Below are 23,592 nucleotides of genomic sequence, written 5' to 3'. Positions count from 1 at the left end.
GAGGTTGTTTTTAAAAAAGGCGAAAAGGTGGTGATGGTGGTGGTAGGGATCCCTTACATGTTTTATCCGTCTAATTACAGAAGCTCGACGGGGGGTTTCATTTTTTTATAAAAAAGGCAAAAAAAGGGGGGGGGGGGGGGTGTTGAGTTTAGACTCTTAATTTGTATAGTATTCACTTATAATATGTGTATTAACATATCATTAATTTCTTATTTAATCAAGCTGTTATATGTGGGGTTTTTGTTGCTATAAGTCTTTGTGGAAGACTGCTTCTAGCTCGTAGACCTAGACACTTTCTTGGTATGTTCACAGGTGTTGACATCTGCTTGTTCTTCTGCTAATGCTGTCCTTTCCAGCAGCTCTTTGCCTTTGCAGGGGTGTTAGGTCCCTGTCCAATTGGTCCAGGAGGGGTTTGTTGCATGCCCACCTTCACAGACAGCAGCCATGGACTTCATGAACCCTCTGCCCTCTTGCTGCTAAGCTGACTGAGCCGGGCTCTTCCAGCCTTGGCATTTACTCTGTCCTTCAGGGTATTCAGGGATGGTAACGGGGAGCCCAGAGGGAACTACTCTTCCTGCAAGTTGATCCTGCTTACGCTCTTCCTGTGAGTAATGATGCGTCCATGGGAAGGGTCACTTGCCTATTCCAGATTTTCTGTGGGTTCGCCATGTAGCTCTGTGCAAACTACTCAACGTCTCTGTTATTTACCTCTGCAAAGTGCTTTGGGACCAAAAGATAAAAGCTTTAGAATATTTATTCATTTCTTATTGGAGTATTAACTTCCTATCTGCAGCTGTTTGTCTAATTGTCCTGAAGGTTTCCTGTGGGCTTCTAGAAAAACAAATCTGAGACGGGAAATGAAGTTATTAAAATAATAAGGAGGTGTATATGGATGCTTAGTGCCTTCATCTGAAGCATTTGAGATACTCCTCTGAATATTTCCAGCCTACACCTATCTCCCTCCAAGTTTTTCATTCATTAAACCCTTTGTTATACACTCATAATCCCATTAATTCCCCAAAAGAGGTCTTCAGACATCAGTCTACCCATCACACCTTCAGACTAGCCACGGCTTTTCACAGCAATGCTTCCTTTTTCCATCCGTGTCCTCTGGCTCCCTTGGAGCTGAACACCCTTCGTGCGAGATCTGGAGCCGCCGCAGTAAGGGTGGTCTGGTGCCTGGAAGGCCAGTAAATGTCAACTTGGTTTGGAAGCGATTCCCAAAGGTTAGTCCCTGTCCTGTATCCTGTGGACTAAATGGAAAACAACTGTTTTTTTGGATACAGGAATAGTGGAAAAGAGGAGCAGAGCCAAGGTCTTGTGTGCTGTCAAACGAAAGTACTGCAGTGAGTAGCACACCAGCAGTGCAAGGGCAGGAACATTCACATCCTATAAATGATGGGGTTTTCGTTAATTTAATATGAGAATACAGAGCTGTTAGTCCTACTCAATTTCTTTGTGAAAATCCCTGAAAATATTCAGGGAAATGGAAGGTCCAAATTATACCTTACTTTTTCTTTGTTGTGAACAAGTTACAGTCTGATGCAATCACTGGAAATATAGCGTAACCATGTTTAGAGACATGAGGATGTTGATGACTCTGAGACTTTGTCTGAAGTCCCTTGAAGTCTGTGTAAGCTTGTATCTCAGTTACCTTCTACTTTTTGCTCTATTAGCTCATTAGACAGTGAAATCATTCTCTGAAGAGAGGTAGAATTCGTATTGCTTAAAACTAGACTGGAGAAATCCTTCTTTTTTTGGAAAAAAAAAAAAAAAGCCATTTATATGGAACAACCATTGGACATAGATGAGATTAAGTGAGGCTTTTTTCAGTGTGCGAGTAGGATACCAAACCATCGCTAGCATGTAAGGGAAGGAGAGGTGGCTGTCACATGCAGCTCTGACCCGTGTAGGATCTAATTTTTGTGCTGCCTTTGCAGCTTCGCCGCCTGTATTCATTTTATCATTCCCATGCATTCCTCATTCGTGCTTAAACGAGCAGCGTGATGTGGTAGGTACCAGCAGGACTGCCACTCACTGGCAAGGTTATGTACAGCTCTTTCTTAGCAGGTTTTGATGGGGTGCCTTTCACAGTTCCTCATAACTTCTCATCCCTCTTCATATTTTGATTGTGAGAGCCAAAAGGGAGTCTTTTGTCAGACTCCTCTGTGTCTCTTCTTTCCCCTGAATACTGATCTTTAGACCCTCACGGCCTCTTCTATTATTTGCTCCCAGGTTTTGATTTTAGAGAGGATCTGGGTTGGTTGATTGCTGCTTTTGGCTTCCCAGTGACTTGTATAATGATGCTTCTGTAATGAGTGCTGACACTGCATCTGGGTCGGTTGCCATGCCCTCCTCTGAGCAGGAGTAAAGATTGCTGGGCCTCAAGAATAACGATACCTAGAAACAAGTATTGGAATTCAGTCACAGTGGGTTCCCAGGGGGCAAAAAAAAAAGAAAAAAGCAGCAGCAGCTAGAATGACAAGGATGCTATTGACAACATTTACTTAGAATTACAGAATCACAGCATCTGCATGGTTGGAAGGGACCTTTGAGATAGAGTCCAACCTTATATAATTAAAGATGTCTTCTTCCATGGCAAAGTTGCATGGATCTGCGGAGCAACTTGCTCCCATCCCTGGTGCCTTGCCGTAGGTGACGGGGATCATGAGTTGTGCTCCAGAAACACGTACACACCAAATGACTGCTGTGACCACCAGGCTGCCTGTTCGCACGCCTTCCTGCGATGATTCTTTCATTCCCTACAAACTAAGAAAAATCTCCTGGCGTTCAGGAGCTGGTGTTTTGACTGCTGCCCTGGCAAAGCCCTGAAAACACGCTGGATGGGGGAGCAGACAGTAAATTCCCAGAGCTTCATCTCTGTCTGGAGAAAGTCACTTTACTTGACAGCACATTGGACAAAGCCGCTTTGAAAGCAGCTGCGTGCCTTTTCTTTTTTTCTTTATTTGTTTTTCAAGATCCCTAAGTCGACTGTGAAATGCCACCCCTAGCATGCAGAACAACAACGGCAAAAAACGGTGGGGCTTTTACACTTCTCCCCCAACCTGCTGTTCCTGCACATCGCGGGCTAAAAAACAGGAAAACAACTGCTGAGGAAGGCTCCCGAGTGACCCCTTGTGTCACGTTGTGACTGTCCTTGTTCCCACAATAGCTACACCAGCCCCTGAACTGTGTCATCCCATCAAGTTTACAGAAATGAGGCATTTTCACATTGTCTCTGCTTCTCAAAACCACGCAGAGTGGGTGTGGTGCATAAGTCCCTGTGCAAATACATATTTTTTATATATATATATGCACACACGTGTATATGTCAGTAAGTTGATAACATAAACAACTTCATGTATATTTTGATATAAAAAATTTGCACACAAACCCATTTATTGTTCATTCCCCTGCCCCCCACCTCCACTATGCAAAGGCAATATAAACATGTTCAAAATTCAGATGCACTCAGTTGGCTTCCCAGATGTTTGAAGTTCAATAGATTTATTTTTTTTTCCATAATTTCCTCAGCTTCTTCTAGTGAAGTGCTAAACAACGATTATTCCTTTTTGCCTGCACATTGAGATTCATCTGTAGGCTCTAAACTGCCTCAAAAGTGCTTCAATTTTGCATGAGCTCTAAGCTGGGGACTGAGAAGCATTACCCACTGCTGAAGGCCCAGATCATTAGAAAGAGCATGTAAATCCTCTGAACCAGAAATAAAAAGTGCACAGATTTTCTTTGTGAAGTCTCAACTGCAGCTTTAAGTAAAACATGAACCATTGGCACATTTTTTTCTGGCCCTTGGAAAAAAAAACCCACAAAGAACAGCAACATCTTTTCTCAGCTGCACGTGCCTCAACCAAAAGAAGGGAACATTAGGCTTTGGCCCAAAAGCTGGAGCTGCTAAGAGCTCATACTTATGTTTTCCTATCGTGGACAACTTCTCTTCTTCCCAATCCCTGTAAGTAGCAGGAGCCTGGCAGGGAATTGCTCTGGTACTGCTGCTGCTTGGGGTTGCTTAGTGTTGGGATGGTTTGGGTCAAGATGACTCAACTCACATTTCTTTTTGCTCCTAGACCTCAGCCTGTGTGATTTCAGAAATGATGATGCCCATGGTTGAACATAAATATATGCTTTGGAGCTTTGGTTTTCTTTGGAGTCCTGCTTACACGGGAGTGTGATTATTACTTGTGTACCAGGAAAAAAGGAAAGAAAGAAAGCAGCAACAATAGGCACACGTTGTTACATGCGGAAGAGAACAATGCATTTTGGAGCAATTTGTGCATATTAGCAAAAAATGCCGTCAACCAGAAAATAGCCTCCATTAAAAAAAAAGGGGGGGAGGGAGTGTTTTTCCTTTGTCTCAGAACTGTTTATAGGCTGAGAACAAGCAATCCAATGCTGTTGTAAAGTATTAAACGGCAACACTTCAAGACGTATATAAAGCAATCAGCTGCAGAGGTTGGCTGGGGGAGGAGATAGCAGAGGGGCTGTTTTACCTTCCCCAAGGGGACAAGCCTACAGGGCTGTAGTGCCCACCTCCACCACGCTGGCGGGGACCAGGGCACATGGTTTGCTTTCCACCAGCGTTCAGGAGCTCGGTTTTGAAATCTTCCTTTCATCTTACACAACTTGGTCCTTCAGATATATACGGGAAAAGAACCAAAAGGCCTTGTTTTCAGTAAAAGAAAATAAAACCCAAACAGAATATGTGCTTTTTAATTCCAGTTCAAAGTAAAATCTCTCTGAAGACAGCCCTTTGTAATTTTTGTGTAAGTAAATCAGTTAAAAACTAGTAGGGGGGCTGGGATTTTAGCTTTACTCACTACCATTAACTGGTAATTAGGTATCATAGCAAACGGATACAAACCAGTGCAAACTTGACATTGGTTTTAATATAAAGTTGACTTTATTAGGCTGTTGCCTTCATCTATATTAATTTGAGTTAAGAATGTATCTCTTTCCTAAAGAGAAAGTTATGAAAAGAGCAAAAATAGCTGGAAGCATTTAATTTAAATATTTAAGCTAATTTTTGTGGAAAATTGTTTGTGATCTTCATGTAGTCTTTTCGTATCACCAGCCAGCCTGGAAGAGCAGTACTAAGGCAAAACCAGGTGCATGCAATCACAGCGTGAAGGATTACTGGGTGTTAAAGCTGTTGCTCTTTTAAACTATCTCTAGATATCTATCTGTCTATCTATCTTTTGTTAAGATTACAGATACTCTATATAGAAAATAAGCTGTAGACAAAGTGTGCCTTTATGCAATCATCTCTATCCCATTAGGATGCACAGAGTACATTTTTCTCAGCAAGAACTTTAATATTTGAAGCCGTTCTTCTTGTGCATAGCCTATTTATTCATCTTTTAAACACCAAATTCCATAGCTTAAGTACTCTGATATATTTGAGCAGAATAACTCTCTGACGGTGAGGAATCCATCTCTGCAAGAGGGTAAATAAATTTCAATTCTGACACAGCACTGCTTTCATTTTTACCTTTGCAAAAAGGTTATTTCACCAAGTAAAGTAATCAGCCATCTGCTGTAGAGATGGGTTGTTTATAGCACATGTGATGAGTTACTAAATCTATAGGTAGGTCCTCTGTAGACAGATAGGAGCAGCCTCACATTCACAAGCCTTGGTCCTCACAGGGGACTTCAGCCACCCTGATATCTGTTGGAGGGACAACACAGCAGGGCACAAGCAATCCAGGAGGTTCCTGGATTTACCATTACCAATACAGGAGTTACCATTGATGGTAACTTCTGTATTCAAGTGATAGAGGAGCCAACGAGGAGAAGTGCCATGCTGGACCTTGTTCTCATCAGCAAAGAGGGGCTTCTGGGGAATGTGAAGCTCAAGGGCAGCCTTGGCTGCAGTGACTGTGAAATGGTGGAGTTCAAGATCCTTAGGGCAGCAAGGATGGTGCACAGCAAGCTCACTACCCTGGACTTCAGGAGAGCAGACTTTGGCCTCTTGAGGGATCTGCTTGGTAGAGTACTGTGGGATAAAGCCATGGAGGGAAGAGGATCCCAAGAAAGCTGGTTAATATTCAAGGATCACCTCCTCCAAACTCAGGAGCAATGCGTCCCAACAAAGAGGAAGTCAGGTAAAAACGCCTGCATGGATGAACAAGGTGCTCCTGGAGAAACTCAAGACACAAAAAAAAAGCCTACAGAGGGTGGAATCCAGGACAAGTAGCCTGGGAGGAATATAGAGAAGTTGTCTGAGCAGACAGGGATCAGGTTAGGAAAGGTAAAGCCCTCGACACAAAAAGGAAGACTACAGAGGGTGGAATCCAGAACAAGTAGCCTGGGAGCCTGAGCAGACAGGGATCAGGTTAGGAAAGCTAAAGCCCTCATGGAGTTCAATCTGGCCAGGGATGTTAAGGGCAAAAGTTAAATCTGGCCAGGGATGTCAAGGGCAAAAAGAAAAGCTGCTACAGGTATGTCAGTGATAAAAGGAAGGGTAAGGAAAATGTGGGCCCTCTCCAGAAGGAAAGGGGAGACCTGGTCACCTGGGATATGGACAAGGCTGAGGTACTCAATTTTTTTTTTTGCCTAAGTCTTCACTAGCAAGTGCTCTAGTCACACCGCCCACATCGCAGAAGGCAAAGACAGGAACTGGGAGAATAAAGAATCTCCCACTGTAGGAGAAGATCTAAGGAACCTGATGGTGTACAAGTCTGCGGGACCTGATGAGGTGCATCCACAGGACCTGAGGGAACTGACCAATCCCTAGCACAAATACAGGCTGGGCGGAGAATGGATTGAGAGCAGCCCTGCTGAGAAGGATTTGGGGGTGTTAGTGGATGTGAAGTTCAACATGACCCAGCAATGGACTCTTGCAACCTCAGAAGCCAACTGTATGCTGGGCTGCATCAAAAGAAGCATGGCCAGCAGGTCAAGGGAGGTGATTCTGCCCCTCTACTCTGCTCTGGTGAGACCCCACCTGGAGTACTGTGTCCAGCACTGGGGTGCCCAATACAAGTCCAGAAGAGGGCCACGAAGATGATGGGAGGGCTGGAGCACCTCTCCTATGAAGGCAGGCTGAGAGAATTGGGGTGGTTCAACCTGGAAAAGAGAAGGCTCTGGGAAGACCTTATAGTGGTCTTCCTGTACCTAAAGAGGGCCTACAGGAAAGCTGGAAAGGGACTTTTTAGAAGGGCATGTGGTGATAGGACAGGGAGTAATGGCTTCAAACTGAAAGAGAGGAGATTTAGATTAGATATCAGGAAGAAATTTTTTATTGTAAGGGTGTTGAGGCACTGGAACAGGTTGCCCAGAGAAGCTGTGGATGCCCCATCCCTGGAAGTGTTTAAGACCAGGCTGGATGGGGCTTTGAGAAACCTGGTCTGGTGGGAGGTGTCCCTGCCCATGACAGCGACGAACTCAATGATCTTTAAGATCCCTTCCATCTGTGAAACTCTATGATCTTTAAGGTCCCTTCCATCTAGAACCATTTTATGATTGTGTGAAATTGGATGGGTCATTCTGGACTATCAGTAAGTAAAAAGATCATCGTTCTTCACTTTGGTTATTTAAGTTTTGCCATCAGAGAACAATCTAATGTCAAAGAACTGCATAATAAGGAAACAATCTGTTTACCTTTTATTAAGTCTGTTTACAGTCATACCATTTTGGTGTATGGTCTAAGCCACTTTCATGAAGCAAAAAATATGGTGCTTTTTTAAGGATTTTTGGATGAGGCTTCATATGAAATGTAAGACAGATGGGGACTATGAGAACTGAAAATGCGTTCATCCTTTTTGCCAAATACTGTGATGGTAATCCAGCCACTCCTGAAATTACTGAAGAATTTCTTTTTTGCTATCAGGATTTTCCTTCTACCCTCATCTTGCATTAAAAAGTATATATGCTTGAGTCAGCCAAATCTGTCCTGACTGAGGAACATTCATAAAGTATTCCTCTGCTCTCCTCTACTACTCCTGATAGCTAGAAAAAGGAACTGTGAGTCAGAAAGCACGGGCTGTTTCAGACTGGCACTGCTTTGTTTGAAGACTGAGCAAGTCACCACATTTTTCTCTCTGTACAGGTTGGGGATCTGAATGGGGACTTTTTCCAAGTTACCTGCCGTATGATTTCAATCTGTAGCAGCGTGTGTTGCATGGATGTGCAGAGGAGTCCCCTTACCCTAGAGCTGTTTTACTGTGGACTCCCTAAAGCCTCCTTGGCGTCATCAAACAACACTGTCCATGTCCTCTGCGTCCCCAGCATGCAGCAGAAAGGGAGATTTGGGGGTGCATGCAATGGAGGGAACCCATACCTGTCTAAGCACATCAGTTTTGGGAGAGTGCTGAGTCCTGACTTCAAGAAATTGAACTTGTAAAGGGTTGCAAGTTACCTGCATGAAAATGGGCTGCATTTCCATACTTATTTACACCTGCAATCTATATGCATGTGTTACAGTAATGTCTTTTTCCAGACCAGTAGGTCATAAAGTTCCGTCTCCTTGAGAAATGTGTTCTCTGGTGTATGTGATTACTAATTAATGAAATACCTTTCGGGCAAATGAAAGCACAAAAGCACAGAAATTGTTTGAACTTCTACTTACAGAGAAAATAAACAAATTATCCATGCAGTTTCTTAGAGTTTATAAGCACAGTTTAGTCTTGCAACTAAATAGCTCCTGTTTAGCGTTGTGCCGGAGGGTTCAAACATATGCCAATATAATGCTTCCGCAGAAATTGCTCTGTCAAAGTCCTGAGGAATATTTTCACACATGTGATGTATTAATATCAAATGCTGAACATATATGGCAGCCAAAATACATCCAAAAATTTTTTTGGCAGAACGATGCCCAGTGAGGTGTAGATACTAACTTTGACCGGGCTTCACTCCAGGCTGGATAATTACATTTGATTAATTGATAATAATCTTCTGGTTTCGGACATTTGTAGCAATCATTTCTTGTCTTGAGCAGTCATATTCACTTGCAGAACCTTGTAAGACATTTTTGTTTCCCCTCTGGAAAGAAATTAGTCTGATTGGGAAATCTGCTCCTATTAAAATCATTGGGAAATCTGCCAATTACTTTGTCGGGTGCTATATGGAACACATGAGTTGCAGTTACTAATAATCTACCGTAATATCATACAATTACATTACATTTGCATACATTAAAAAAGATAACATTTCTGCCTCTGAAGACCAGATAATGTACCTCACAGTTTGTGTAGCCAGCCAAGTGAAGTGCTTGGGGACGGCGTGAATGAAATGTGTCTGTGTCTTTGCTTGATTGTGTTTCTAGGATACAGTTTATAATAAAAGACCATGTATATAAGGCTCAATTTCCTCTTCATGCTTCCTTTTGGTCCAGGAGGGGTAGTAATTTTATTTTGATATATACCTTCATCTAGTGGCTCTCCCCTGAGCTCATTCAGCTGCACACATTAGCAGTAGGCAGACTGAGGGAGGCTCCCTCCGCCCTCTGCCTCTCTCCACCCCTTAATCCCTCATTAATGTGCAATAAGTAAAGTTCTGGTTCTTTCCTACTCCCTTTTCGGAGCCCAAGTTGTATTACTGCCAGAGATAACATTTGTTTTATTGAAATGAATAATTGTATATGCTGCACTACTAAATATGTAAAATTGTCGTTCATGAAGAACCTATTTAATTTGTGGGACTGGAACACAATCGAAGACTGATTGTGCCAAACGCCCTGAGCCTTCTTGTAAGCCATCCTCCTTCCTCAACTGGACAGAAAACTATTAGAGGTAAAAGGATATCTTAGATGGGTTTATTTAGTCTCCTAGCAGCTACAGGGTTTTGGTCCTCTCTTTAGGGAAATTTCACCAATATAACATCTATTTGTGGTGCAAGGTTTAGGTAAGTGCTTTAAATCTGACTGATCTGTGTGTATAAATAGCCCCAGCCTCGAGCAACATTTGTGACGCCTTTTATAACTCATCAGATCCAGATCTGTAAACTCAGGACCCAGAGAGGACAGCAAATATTTTTCTTTTTTTTGTTGTTTTTTTTTCTGAGGTTTTTTTTTACTTCCTTGTACTCAAGTTGTAAAACTTCTTACATTGCTTCTCTCTTGGGAATGCTGAAGTTATTTGCCGAGATCAGAAAAGAAAAGCTTGTGCAGAAAGAGCCCAGCAACCTGCAGATGTGTTTTTAAGGATCTGTGTTCTTTCCAGTGAACAATCTTTAGATACAATTACCACTTATTTTGGAGAATTGCTTTAAATTACTTTGATTTTCTGCATTTTCATTTTAAAGCTCCTCTCTTCACAGTCTTCTTGTTGCCAGAAATAGGGCGGGGATAATTAGACCCAATTTCTTCACATATCTGTCTTCATAGCCAGGATCCAGATGGACTGCAAGAGGCTACAGAAACAGTTCTCACTTTGTTGAATGGAAATCAAGTTTGGACAGTGGAAGGAAATGCTTTTCCCTGTCATATTCTAGCTACTCATCACAGGGAGAGTATGAATTAGAAATACTATAGAGATGCTCTTTATGGATTTATACACGTTAGACGGGCTCTGTCAAGCGTTCTAGCTGCCCACATTTCTGTTATCTCCCTTCAGCTGTGTTTGTTATTGTATTGCTTCAAAATAGGGAGATCCTGACTTCTTGTGGATTGTGCCGCCATCTATGTGATTATATTAATTCTGGAAATGGGCAACTTACTCAGGTGTTGCAAGAAAACATGTAGCTGCGCATCTTCACCTGCTGTATAGCCTTGTCATATGAGGAACTAGACTGAAAAATTGATATATTTCTAATAGAGAAGGTAAGGTAGAGGAGATGCTTTCTGTGAGAGGGTGACGTTTTGTTACTTAGTGCTGTGACAAAGTAGAATTGGCCAATACCAGGTAGGTTATATGCTGGATGAATTACTGCTAATCTCTTGATCTCTCTCATCCTAAATATGTTTAGGCAAAATATAGGGACTCATTTTATGAAGTGACTTCTAATTTTGCACTCAGAGGTGTGCGCTCACCTGTAAGCAAACAGTTGGATAAACAGTTGCCTGATCTACAGGCACAGCGTGTCACAGTATCTGGAAATATTGAGAGATGGGTTGTTTGGCTATTTTTTTGCTTTTGTTTGTTTGTTTGTTTTTTGTTTTTTATGACTCCAGCTACTGTAATTGAGAGATGGGTTGTTTGGCTATTTTTTTTCTTTTTTGCTTTTTTTTGTTTGGTTGGTTTTTGGTTTTTATGACTCCAGCTACTGTGATGTAGAAGCAGAAGCACCTTCAGCAGGGACAAGATGGAGATCTCTGTTTGAAGTTGTCATACCAGAGTTGTCCTGCACTTGATGCCCACGTGAGGTGGACAAGTGATACACTCCTGAATGAGAGCAGACTGAGGGTAGCAGCTCCTCTGTGCAATCTGATGTACAGCAGTATGTGCAGAAGCACCTTCAGCAGGGACAAGATGGAGATCTCTGTTTGAAGTTGTCATACCAGAGTTGTCCTGCACTTGATGCCCACGTGAGGTGGACAAGTGATACACTCCTGAATGAGAGCAGACCGAGGGTAGCAGCTCCTCTGTGCGATCTGATGTACAGCAGTATGTCAGCTGGTAACAAGGCAGTTGCTAGCTGAGGTATCTCAGCAAATTATGTCTTCTGTAACCTAGCCCAGAAAGGGATTTTCTATTTGGTCAGCTGGTAACAAGGCAGTTGCTAGCTGAAGTATCTCAGCAAATTGGGTCTTCTGTAATGTAGTCCAGAAAGGGATTTTCTATTCGGTTACGTTGTAGTGTGTTAGCAGAAGGAATAGGATTGCGAGTTGCTACAACAAGGGAAGCGCATGGCTTTGTGCTTGCCCCAGAGCCTGGGGCTGGGTGCATTTCAGCTGGTGAGATGTTCCTACTGAATGGATGTGGCTGTTTGTGCAATGAAGTATCAATTGGCGACGCTGTGGTTGAATCAGCTTCAAGTTCTGGCGATGGATCCTTACGTCCCAGATGATCTCATGGCGTCACCAACTGGTTTGATACATTTTGAACTACAGGAAAAATAGTTTACCTTAGAGACAAAGACACAGTGATACTTCTTGCTTGTATGCAGAATGAGGGAACATCTATCTGGTATGTAAAGGAGGTGTGCATCTCTTTGGTTATGGCACAGCTGTTGATATTACTTAAAAAGCAAAGGCCAAATTACTTGAATAACCTGGAACCTATCAGCACTTCACAGCTGTCCCAAGCTACCTGGAGTCGCTTGTTATTTTGAATTAGAAAGCATCTCAGAAGGTCAGAGATAAAAAGTTCTGCTGGTGCATTCAGTGAGAGCTATTTATCATATGGTTTTGTATCTTCACCAGACTATCAGAGGATGGCATTTGTGTCCTGAATGTTAAGACTATTTCATAATCATTATTAACCAGTACTGTCGTTACGAGCCTGCTTGCTTTAGCCCTCGGGTAACAAAGTTCACTGCTCCATCAGGCTCTGTCATAATCAGCCTTATTATAAAAACATAATATTGTAACCTTCAAAGGCTCCCTGGGCTAGTGCTATAAAAACTGGGAATGAACTGAAGTAATCTTTAGGCTAGCAGCAGTTGCACTGGGAAAATAGAACCATTTTTATGCATGTAATGTACATGCTCCCTCCCCACCCTCTTCGTGCTCTTCTCAACAGGACAAAAGCTATCCCTCAGACCCCTTTTGGAGCCAAATTAGCTCATCAAAGCAGAACAAGTCTATAACACAGTGTTGTTCACTGCATATCAAATGCTTATGCACCGCTTTGATTTCCATTCTTTGGAGTGCAGTTGCCATATTTTGAGTATTTCGTTTCAAGGAGGAAAGCTATTAAGCGTTTCCCCCAAAGTAGTTGATTATTCAATGGCTAAAGATGTCAAGGATAATGAAATAAAAAGGCAGCTAGGCTGTGGTAGTCTCTAGCAGGAAAATGCATCTCATTAGAAGGCATTCCCACCAGAGAAGTCTATGGTATTACATGCATGAATTCCTTTCTGCTGTTGTTAACCCAAGTTTTGGATGCAAACAGCATGCAGCCTCAATGGCAGTGCACAAGTGTGTGCAAACAGTAATTAATCGTTGGCTCCCTGAATGGAGCCTCTGTGAGGCTGGAGGCGAATCAAAGGGCTGGCCTGGTTTCCAGCACTTGGGGAAGGCGTTGTGCTACACAATTGGGAACATTCAGGTTCTGAATATGGCCTTGTAAGCGGGGTGGCAGGAGGCTGAGGGGAGCTGGCCTCCACGGCTCAAGTCTGCGTTCAGCAGAAGGACCTGCCCTTTGGTGTTTGGTGATGGGGACAAACTGTGCACGCTGTGATCCAAGGATCTTTCAGTTGAGTTTTCTGGCAATTCTGGAAGGAAAAAGAAAATCAGTCCCACCACGCAAAGTATTTGTACATGAATTTATGTATTCGAGGCTATTTGCAAGAGTGCATTTTTGAAGTGACAATGGTGTTTTCTACAGACAGGCACACATTAGAGCTTTATTGATATTTTGGCACATATGCTGACAAGAGGTATAAGCACTCTCTCCCACCCCCACCCAGTACCTTGGCTGGAATTAAGAGTGTTTTGCCCAGGCAGTGCATTTTGAGGCAGAGGAAGGGGTTGTGTCAGTATGAAACACGGTGTCTGTTGTTAGAGGATCATGGCATTACCAACAATCCTTGCAGTGGTACCTGAGACACCCCAGTATTTCCTTCCACTTAGAAGCAGCAAAACAGCTTCCCAGCAGAGAGCACTGGGTGGGAAATGTGGGCAAATACTGGTCTGCCTGGAAGGAAGGGTCACTGCCATCGTCGGTGCGACTGTGTGTCTGGGGGGGTTGTGCTGACATTTCTTATGGAGGGCAGGGCCAGGGAGCCTGTCAGGCACGGAAGAGTATTGCACTGTATTATAAAATCAACCTAAACAATATTGCAGTATCTGCAGTGTATATGACAATGGTTGGCCCAAACTGGCAGCTTGCAATAACCATACTGCAGCACATGTGCCCATCATTACAGAGTATTGGGACGTTTTGGAGTTGTTCAGCTTGGAGAAGACTGCAGGAAGACCTTCTAGTACAGAAAGGGGGCCTACGGGAGAGCTAGGCAGAGACCCTTTAGCAGGGAGTGTAGCGGTAGGACAAGGGGTAACAGTTTTAACCTGAAAGAGGGTAGATTTAGACTAGATACAAGGAACAAATTTTTTACAACGAGGTTGTAAACTGGAACGGGTTGCCCAGAGACCTGGTAGATGCCTCATCCCTGGAAACGTTCAAGGTCAGGTCGGATGGGACTCTGAGCAACCTCGTCCAGTGGGAGGTGTCCTTGTCCATGGCAGGGAGGTTGGAACTAGATGATCTTTAAGGTCCCTGCCAACCCAACCCATTCTATGATTCTGTGATTTTCCACAATGGCAAAATCCATTTTCCTGGGCAGTTCAGTGTCAGAGGAAACAGGTCCTCTCCCTGTGTACCTGTGCAACAAAAGGAGATGAAATGATCCATTTTCCTGGGCAGTTCAGTGTCAGAGTAAACATATCCTCTCCCTGTGCTGTACCTGTCCAGGAAAAGGAGATGAAATACAGGTGGGCTAAGGGAATCATATAAATTGAATGACTCTGTATGAAAAAAAAAAACTGGGCTGGACCATCATGACATAAATCATCCTAGGAACATGGTACAATTTATGTCATCTAAGGTGCTGTTCCTCTTGTTTGTCTAACTTACATACATTATGTGATAGAAGTCAAAATCACACTGATTAATTTTTCATTCACCCACTTCTCTTGTTACACAGATTAAGTGTTGGGTTTTTCCTCCACATCCTTATGACAGTCCATGTTGCTGAGTAGATATTGGTAGAGAGCTGTACCATATCACAACAGCTTTGCTAGCAGACTTCTGGTCCTACACTTCTTTCTTTCTTTCTCTCTGTAAGCATAACATTGACCAGTGTTACTTGTACCCTGACAGGTCTGATTGTCCGAGAGGTAAGCATTGAGATTTCCCGCCAGCAAGTCGAGGAGCTCTTTGGGCCCGAAGATTACTGGTGCCAGTGTGTTGCCTGGAGCTCTGCAGGCACCACCAAGAGCCGGAAGGCCTACGTCCGCATTGCATGTGAGTGTCTTTACCCTACATGTTGAGTTGATGGTGTTTGGGTGAGGAACAGTGACATCATTGCTGCTCAGGAGAGAGATTTTGTTTCTGACCAGTTAGGCTTTGTGTTTTCTGGAGTTACTGGTGCATACTAAAAGCCTTCAGAAACATTTGTAAGAATTTCAATTTATCCTGTTCTTAAGTGCAAAATCTCATTTTTCTTCTTTGTGTGTGGGGAAAGCATCAAAAACTGTGTTTCTTGGGCACAGCAGTTACATGTCTCAAGAAAAGTGTCTGAAGCTAATGAGTTGGAATATTACCAAAGAAAGCTACAAAATGAGGTGACAGCTGTTCCTTTCATAGAATCACAGAATAGTTGGGGCTGGAAGGGACCTCTGGAGGTCATCTGGTCCAACCTTGCTTCTCAAGCAGGGCCATCTAGGAAGGCCTACGTCCGCATTGCATGTGAGTGTCTTTACCCTACATGTTGAGTTGATGGTGTTTGGGTGAGGAACAGTGATGTCATTGCTGCTCAGAAGAGAGATTTTGTTTCTGACCAGTTGGGCTTTGTGTTTTCTGGAGTTTCTGGTGCATACTAAAGGCCTTCAGAAGCATTTGTAAGAATTTCAGTTTATCCTGTTCTTAAGTGCAAAATCTCATTTTTCTTCTTTGTGTGTGGGGAAAGCATCAAAAACTGTGTTTCTTGGGCACAGCAGTTACATGTCTCAAGAAAAGTGTCTGAAGCTAATGAGTTGGAATATTACCAAAGAAAGCTACAAAATGAGGTGACAGCTGTTCCTTTCATAGAATCACAGAATAGTTGGGGCTGGAAGGGACCTCTGGAGGTCATCTGGTCCAACCTTGCTTCTCAAGCAGGGCCATCTAGAGCCAGTTGCAAAGGACTGATTTCAGACAGCTTTTTAATATCTCTGGGGAGGGAGACCCTGCCACCTCTCTAGGCAACCTGTGCCAGTGCTTGGTGACCCTCATAATGAAAAAGTGTTCTCTGATATTCAGAAGAGACCTCTGGAGGTCATCTGGTCCAACCTTGCTTCTCAAGCAGGGCCATCTAGAGCCAGTTGCAAAGGACTGATTTCAGACAGCTTTTTAATATCTCTGGGGAGGGAGACCCTGCCACTCATCTGGTCCAACCTTGCTTCTCAAGCAGGCCATCTAGAGCCAGTTGCAAAGTACTGATTCCAGACGGCTTTTTAATATCTCCAGGGAGGGAGACCCCACCACGTCTTTAGGCAGCCTGTGCCAGTGCTTGGTCACCCTCATAGTGAAAAAGTGTTCCCTGATATTCAGAGGAAACCTCCTGTGTTTCAGTTTGTGCCCATTGCCTCTGGTCCTGTTACTGGGCACCAGTGAAAAGAGCCTGGCTTCTTCCTCTTTGCACCTTCCCTTCAGATATTTGTACACATGGATGAGATCCCCCTGAGCTGGGTCTTCTCTGTGCTGAACAGTCCCAGCTCTCTCAGCCTTTCCCCATAGGAGATATGATAGTCATGGCAGCCTGTGCCAGTGCTTGGTCACCCTCATAGTGAAAAAGTGTTCCCTGATATTCAGAGGAAACCTCCTGTGTTTCAGTTTGTGCCCATTGCCTCTGGTCCTGTTACTGGGCACCAGTGAAAAGAGCCTGGCTTCTTCCTCTTTGCACCTTCCCTTCAGATATTTGTACACATGGATGAGATCCCCCTGAGCTGGGTCTTCTCTGTGCTGAACAGTCCCAGCTCTCTCAGCCTTTCCCCATAGGAGATATGATAGTCATCTTTGTGGCCCTCTGCTCAACTCTCTCCATTACGTCCATGTCCCTGTTGTACTGTTCTGTAGCCCAGAACTGGACCCAGCACTCCAGCCGTGGCCTCCCCAGTGCTGAATAGAGGGGAAGGATCACCTCCCTCAACCTGCTTAATAAATAAAAAAGTCTATGTTAATGTATCGTATAATCAGATTGGTAATACAAGATTGAAAGTGATTATCTCAACCCTGCTATTTCATCGTTGTTATTCATGGCTACTAACCTCAGTATTTATTTTAAACTATTCCCAGCTTAGACCCCAAAAACACAGGGCAACCAGTTCCCTGAAAACAGATCTTCATTTGACTGTACAAATATTTAATGTTCATTAATTTTCAAAGAGGTACTTTTCTTTGTAATAGAGTAGTTGCACTGGGGACTCCCATTTCTCTTTCACATTATGAAATCCTGTTTTCTATAATGGGAACAAAATATATTATCTGGAATTGTGTCTCTTCTGTTTTCACCTCAGCAAAAACACATTTTGTGAGAAAAAGGTCTTTAGAAGCTGGGTTTGCACCACACTTATATTTCCTGCACTCTGCCTAACAGTTTATAACTAGAGAAGAGAATTCTTCAAACCAAATAAAGCTTTTCACAGACACGTTAGAGGAAGAACTCTTTGTCATTTGAAACTCTCCATTTAAAGCTTGATTCTCTTTTTGTTCTTGTGGAAGTATTATGGGGTTAAATCCTTGAAGAGGAGCTACCTTCTGTGTAAACATCCAGATACAGATCTAGGAGGTGCAATTTAAATACCCATTTTTGAAAGCTTTTAGTCCAAGTAACTGACTGGAAGAAGAGGACCTGTACTTTTGAGTACAGGATTAGCCTCAGAAAGGAATTTCCCCAGGATTAAGGGGAATTAAAATTATTGTACGGTCTTCCTGCAAAATTAGAAGCACCATTACAGATGTGCATAGTGCTTTCCCATGGCAGGAAACTTTTCAAGACTTTGAGGATTTTCTTTTTCTGTACTGAAATGAAAGAGAGCAATTTCAATTTTTTTTTCTTCTAACAGTCAGCACTTTAGAGAGGCTTAGCAATGTTTGAACAGTTTTTTTAGATTTTGACTAAGTTAACTCATTAAGTAGATTTTCATGTCCTGCCAGTTAGCCCTTGACAGATGACCATTAAATTAAAGCAGGTTAGAAGTCTGAGTATTTCACTTGATGGTTAAGTAACTTTTGTATACTGCTGTACCTATACACTTAATTTCTGCATAACTCATGATCGTTGTATGTGTATGCAGGTTACTTTATAACAATTGCCATTTCTTCCTGAGTCTCCAAACTTCTATTGAAGGTGCTCATAGTATAAGTTTTTCTTTTTTTTCTTACCATAATTTGGAGAGAGAGGAACAATCACTTCAGTGATTTTTCTTGAGCCATGGTTTTTTTGAAAACAGTCGAATTAAATTCCAGGGAGTTTTATGGGCCTGTAACTGAAACATGGCCTTGTATTTTAGTGAAGATTTTTTTAACTTCTTGTTCTAGAATTTGGGGTTCTTGGGCAGCTGTGACATAGGCAAATCACTTAGACTCCTCAGGATTAAGGATTGAAGTGTTAGGCCTTCAAACTGCAGATTTTCAAACAGCAGCAAAAGCATGTTGTCTGCAAAATTGTCCATTTCCAATTTCACAGACTTCTACAATTTTCTCAGGTAACTCGGGGCTATTTTTTTAGGAACTCAGACATATGATGTGGGTTATATGCCTTATTTTACCATGCCATTTGATCAATAAGATCCCTATTTCAAATTGTGGACTCAGATACAACAATACTCATCTAGATTCACATCCTCGACTACAGAATCTGTACAGGCAATATAATAGTTGTTTCCTATCTAAACTTCAAACACAGCTGGGAAGTATCCTGATGGCACACTATGTGCCATGAATCTGAGATGCCAGGTGGGGTCCATGCAGTATTTATTAATCTAGAAAATCAAGGATGTCCAAAATTTAAGTGGGGCGGAAAAGTCCATCTCTCCAGCTCTGTCTACAGCTGTAGTTGCGTATTTGTCATCAGTGCAGTCTTCAGTTTTAACTTGTACAAAAAGTGAGCACTGACACCTTTGGGAAAAGTGAAAGGTAAATGGAGCATGTAAACTGCTCTGCTTAAGTTATATTATTATTTATTTTAGTACCTGAACCTGGTGATTTCATGTAGAGAGGTACAGCTGCAAAATAACTAGCCATACCTATCACATTAAGAAAAGCTTCTCTCCTTCTCCCTCTCCCTCTTCCTCTCCCCTTCCTCCTCCTCTTTCTTCTCCTGTTCTCCTCTTTCTCACTTTTCTCCCTTATGCCCACTGGTGTTATTCTGGAATTATTGTGTCCTCTCAAGGGCTGGAGCTGCACTCCATTAAAACAAACAAACAAAAAAAATAGCATTCAACATCTCTGTTCACTGAGCGTGTAATAGAATTAACTGAAAAGTAATTTGAAAGTGTGAAAAATGTGCATCCTCGAAAAGTGGCTTGTATTTGTTTAATGCAGGGTCAGGCATGTGTCAGAAAGTACATAACAACCTAGTCAATGAAAGTTCTCTGTGAAAATCAATTGCAACATCGCTCTGGCCAAGAGCTGCAGTTATTCAGGAAGGGAGTAATCTATAAATACAGAGTGAAGATGCTGCTGGTTTTCAAAGGCTGCCCATGCTAGCAATAGAAACAGGAAAAGAGTCTGAGTCTAAAGCCAGCATCCTGGCTTCTCTAAGTGTTCAGGGCATTTAACAACGTCTCGCCGTTGCACTCCTGGATGAGAAGTGTGCTGGGAAATCACACTTCCCTTCTGTGCAGGCTGTTTCTCAAAAGGAGGAGAAACAATAGGTGAGAGAAACATCATTATTTTCAGCTTTTTTCCTATTTCATGGTATTCATCTTCCTGAGGCGTTGGTCTCCCCAAGAGGACAGAGCTGAGCATTTCATCCTCTTAAAACAGAAGATTTGTTGGGATTAATTTTCACACTGCCATTCTAGATATCTCAGTAGCCAACAAAGTAGGGACATCTAGTGTATATCTTTGTAGAGCTGGAAAGATATAATTTTCAGAGATACTGGCCTATGGAAGTGCTAAAACATATTTCCTATTTATTCACACATTTCTTATTTATTCTAGACACATCCTCTAAGGAGCACTAGGAGTCACTAATATGTTTTGATATAGTTTTTCTGCCCAATTAAAAAAAATGTTCCTTTTGTAGAGGGAAAAAAGGAGGGGGTTTGGGTAGCTTTATCTTTGGTTAAAAAAACCCAACCAAACAAGCCCAATATAAAGTTTTGATGTGAATTTTATGTAACAGAACAGGTAAAACCTAACAGGGCAAAATTCCTGTTAAAAGGATGAATGAGGCCTGAGCCTATGTAACCAAGAGTAGAGTTAAACCTGCTGGAAAATACTTCTGATAAAGACTAAAAAATAGCTGCAGAATTTGACCTAATTTTCAGATCAGATAATGAAGGGGTGGCTAAGACAAATTGCTCTGAGCCCATGTGCATAAAGCAGCCTCACTTTTTATTTGCTGCATTTCAGTGTTGCTGTAGGCTCACTGACTTCATGACATTAACCCAGGCTGTCCTTGAGAAAATTTAGTAAGAACATAAGCCCTAAATCTGCTTCCTGATTTTGGATTTGTTGAAAACCTATAAGAAAATAGCAGCTTGTTCTGTTACCTGGTCTTTTTTGGTGTAATGAATGTGAATATTCTTTTCCTTTATTCATTACCTAAAAGCAGAATTAAAAAAAAAATAATAAAATTAAAAGGCCCTGGTGTAGTAAAGAACTGTGCTTGTTAATCCTCTGTATAATTTGATATTAGTTTCCTATGTACTTATCTAAAAGCCTTTTTTCCCCCAGACATTTTTTCAAAGGAATGTAGCTAATATATGCATGTCAGATACTGTATACTGATAAGATAAATGCAGCACAGAAAGTAGACTAGTTCACCTGATGGTTTATCTCCACTGACAAGGAGTATGCGGGCGTACAAAGAAAGAGATATTTTAAAAAAACAGGACAGATTCTTTACTGACACTCGGTTATCTCACCTTTTAGTCCTGAGGCCCGTGCTCAGCGTTACATCGCTGCAGCCCCTTTCTTCCCTCTCCTCTCACCACCAGAGCATTAGAGCACATTGCAATAGATACAAAGGGGGGTGGATGTTGAGATAAGGAGAGCGAGCTGGGAAGGACATCACTGGAAAGTTTTAATGGGAAGGTACGTCCGGGATATGCAGTATTAAAAAATAAACCAAAAAATGTGTTTTGTGAACTTTGATAAGTGGGAATGAGAGTTAGCAGAGATAGGACCTTAATTTCTTTCTTGTACACCATTTAAGTTGCTGCTAATCGATATCTGCTGCTTGTAGTTAATAAAGTGATAAGTGAGGGAAGTGGTCTGGAGCTGAGATTACTGAAGAGAGAATGGCAGATCACAGAGAGGGCAGCAGAGGAGTTCACAGAGCATTTAACATATTTGATTCCACTGCTCTGCTTTTGCTCCTGACAGGCCTGCTTCTGTGCTGCTTCCCAAGTCAGCAGGCTTTCCAGACTCCCAAACTTTAGGATGCAGTTGCAACTGCAATAAATACAAATCACATTACTTCACTGTTAGCGTTGCTTTTGTTTTAAAGGGAAACCCCTTTACTGAATTTATAAGAATTTAATCCCTCAGTAGGAGCACTGAGAATATCCTACCTACGCTGTCATGCCTAAGAGATGATCATCTCTCCATAGAGTCTGCCTAGTGCTTGATTGTGAAACACAGATGCAGTCAGGAAGTTAACAAAATCTGGTCTAGATTTGGTAGTGACCAGACAGCTGTGTGTCAGATTAGTGTATCAGAAGCAACAACAAAAGACCATATTTATAGAAATTATTTTCTGTTTTAGTGATTCAGTGTGTTTTAAATTCAATTCTGCATATGAAGTGCAACTTACACGATGTTTCTGTTGTCTTCTTTAGTACCTTTAGTGTATCTGTCATCTAGAAAGGCATCTGTTGAAGTGAGGTCATTTGAACTTCTTTACGTTTAGCTTTATTTGAAAAATAAGAACTTTAGATTCCATCTTCAATCACCAAATTAGTGAATAAAATTAAGTTTATAAAGTAAGTTTATATAAATTTATATAAATTAAGTTTAAAAAATAAGCCTTATAAATAAGGCTTTGATCAGCGCTCCTCCGGGCGAAGCGCCACACTTACAACAGCAATTGATAGAGGTTTCAGAGGGATCTCCTGAGTTACACACCAGTGACACTCTTGTGACTGTCTCAATGGAAATCTGGTTTAATCCAAGTAACAACAGAGAGGCGGAACCACACAAGGACAAAAATAAAAAAAAAAAAAAAAAGGATTTTTTTGTACCTAACCTTTCCATTACTTACCCACCAGCGTGATCAATCCCCACGCAACGGTCATAGACTCAGCTGTGAACAGAAAAGCGATGGCAAAGTGTGCCTGATAGCACATGGTTTCTTTGCAATTCAGTCTCTAATACCTTTCTTTTGCAGAACAGGGTGTCTCTGAACTCCACCTGCATCACGGAAAGTGATGGAAGAGGAATGGGTCAGTTTTATAATATTAATCATGTTTCCCTAACTCAGCATCCGTCATCCAAGTTTGGAAAGAAATGTAGTGAGATGTGTATTCCCAAGCATGTGGATCCTCTTTAGTTTTGCAGAACATCAGTGGCCTTTTCTCACTCTTTTTACACAACTATTTTTCTGCTTGGGTATTTCTTATTAGACTAGCTAAAGTTAAAACAGTGTTGAACCTTATCTCTTGAGAAAACTCTCAATGGTAGGACATAGGCTTGAAATGGAGAGCTTGGTACCTATTGATCCTCTAATAATGGTTAAAATAATACCAAGCCATTTTCCCTTTCAATTGCATTTTTTGCTTATGACTTGTTTGGTTTTATATGGATGCCTGTAAATACTTACCCATGCAAAGCAAGCTGTCTTCTATATGGAAATAGGTACTTCTTTTGAAGGTCTTTTTACATTCTTAAAAGCTTGTTTCTCTGAAAGCACACACCAAACGTACTTCTCTCAATGGCTGTAGTTAATATGGTCCCTTTCAGCCCCTGTCATTCTCTGATTCTGTCTGAAAGTTGGATGGAAAATAATGCGTTTTCTCTTTTTGTGCTCTTAATACATGCTCATTTTTTGAACTGTTTGTTATAGAAGGAAAGTTGACAGTGGAGTTCCTAGAAGCAGCACAGAGTCTTTAAGGTCTACCAAGGGCAGAAATCCATCTTTCCCTGACAGTAATGCTGCATTGTTCTGTTCGTTTCTGGTTTACATCTAATTCCTGGCTGACAAGTGTCCGTTTTTCATGCTCATTCATTAGTCACCCTTGCATTAGCGCTGCCTTGAAGGCGTCTGCTCTGCCTCTTATCACATTTCTCAGAAATGATAAAAGATACCCTTAAAGTTTTACCCACCCACCCATCACAGTAAAACCCAGAACAGCAAAGAGATAAAATACATTTGATTGCAAAAAAAGAACAGGGTTGTTCTATGCTCTTTCTTAGAAGTTGACAGGTAGAAAAGGAAGTGGGGATATGCCATGAGTTCCTGTAGAAACTAGTACCTTTAGCAGGCGAAAATGCAACTTCTGAGTGGTTTGTAAGCTAAAAAGGCATTAAACGAAAAAGGAAGTCATTTAGCAGTGCATCAAAATTAAGATCTAATGCTCCTCTCCCCCAAAAGCATAGCGATTCAGAAATA

At 41.9% G+C, this 23,592-nt stretch overlaps 1 protein-coding gene across 3 annotated transcripts in view; it reads left to right on the top strand.

Moving 5' to 3' along the window:
* The window catches only part of UNC5C (unc-5 netrin receptor C), a 267,227-nt gene that overhangs the window by 177,333 nt on the left and 66,302 nt on the right, over positions 1–23,592 (top strand). For 2 of the 3 annotated variants that reach the window (XM_014941257.1, XM_014941251.1), the window contains exon 3: positions 14,934–15,077. The exons of the other annotated variant lie outside the window; for it this stretch is intronic. In XM_014941257.1, the coding sequence (XP_014796743.1) occupies positions 14,934–15,077 (144 nt within the window). The remainder of the gene's footprint in view (positions 1–14,933; positions 15,078–23,592) is intronic. 3 annotated transcript variants of the gene reach the window in all.

Source organism: Calidris pugnax, unplaced genomic scaffold, assembly GCF_001431845.1.
Source record: "Calidris pugnax isolate Ruff unplaced genomic scaffold, ASM143184v1 scaffold34, whole genome shotgun sequence".
NCBI classification, from domain to species: domain Eukaryota; kingdom Metazoa; phylum Chordata; class Aves; order Charadriiformes; family Scolopacidae; genus Calidris; species Calidris pugnax.
This window is presented reverse-complemented; position numbering and strand designations above follow the sequence as displayed.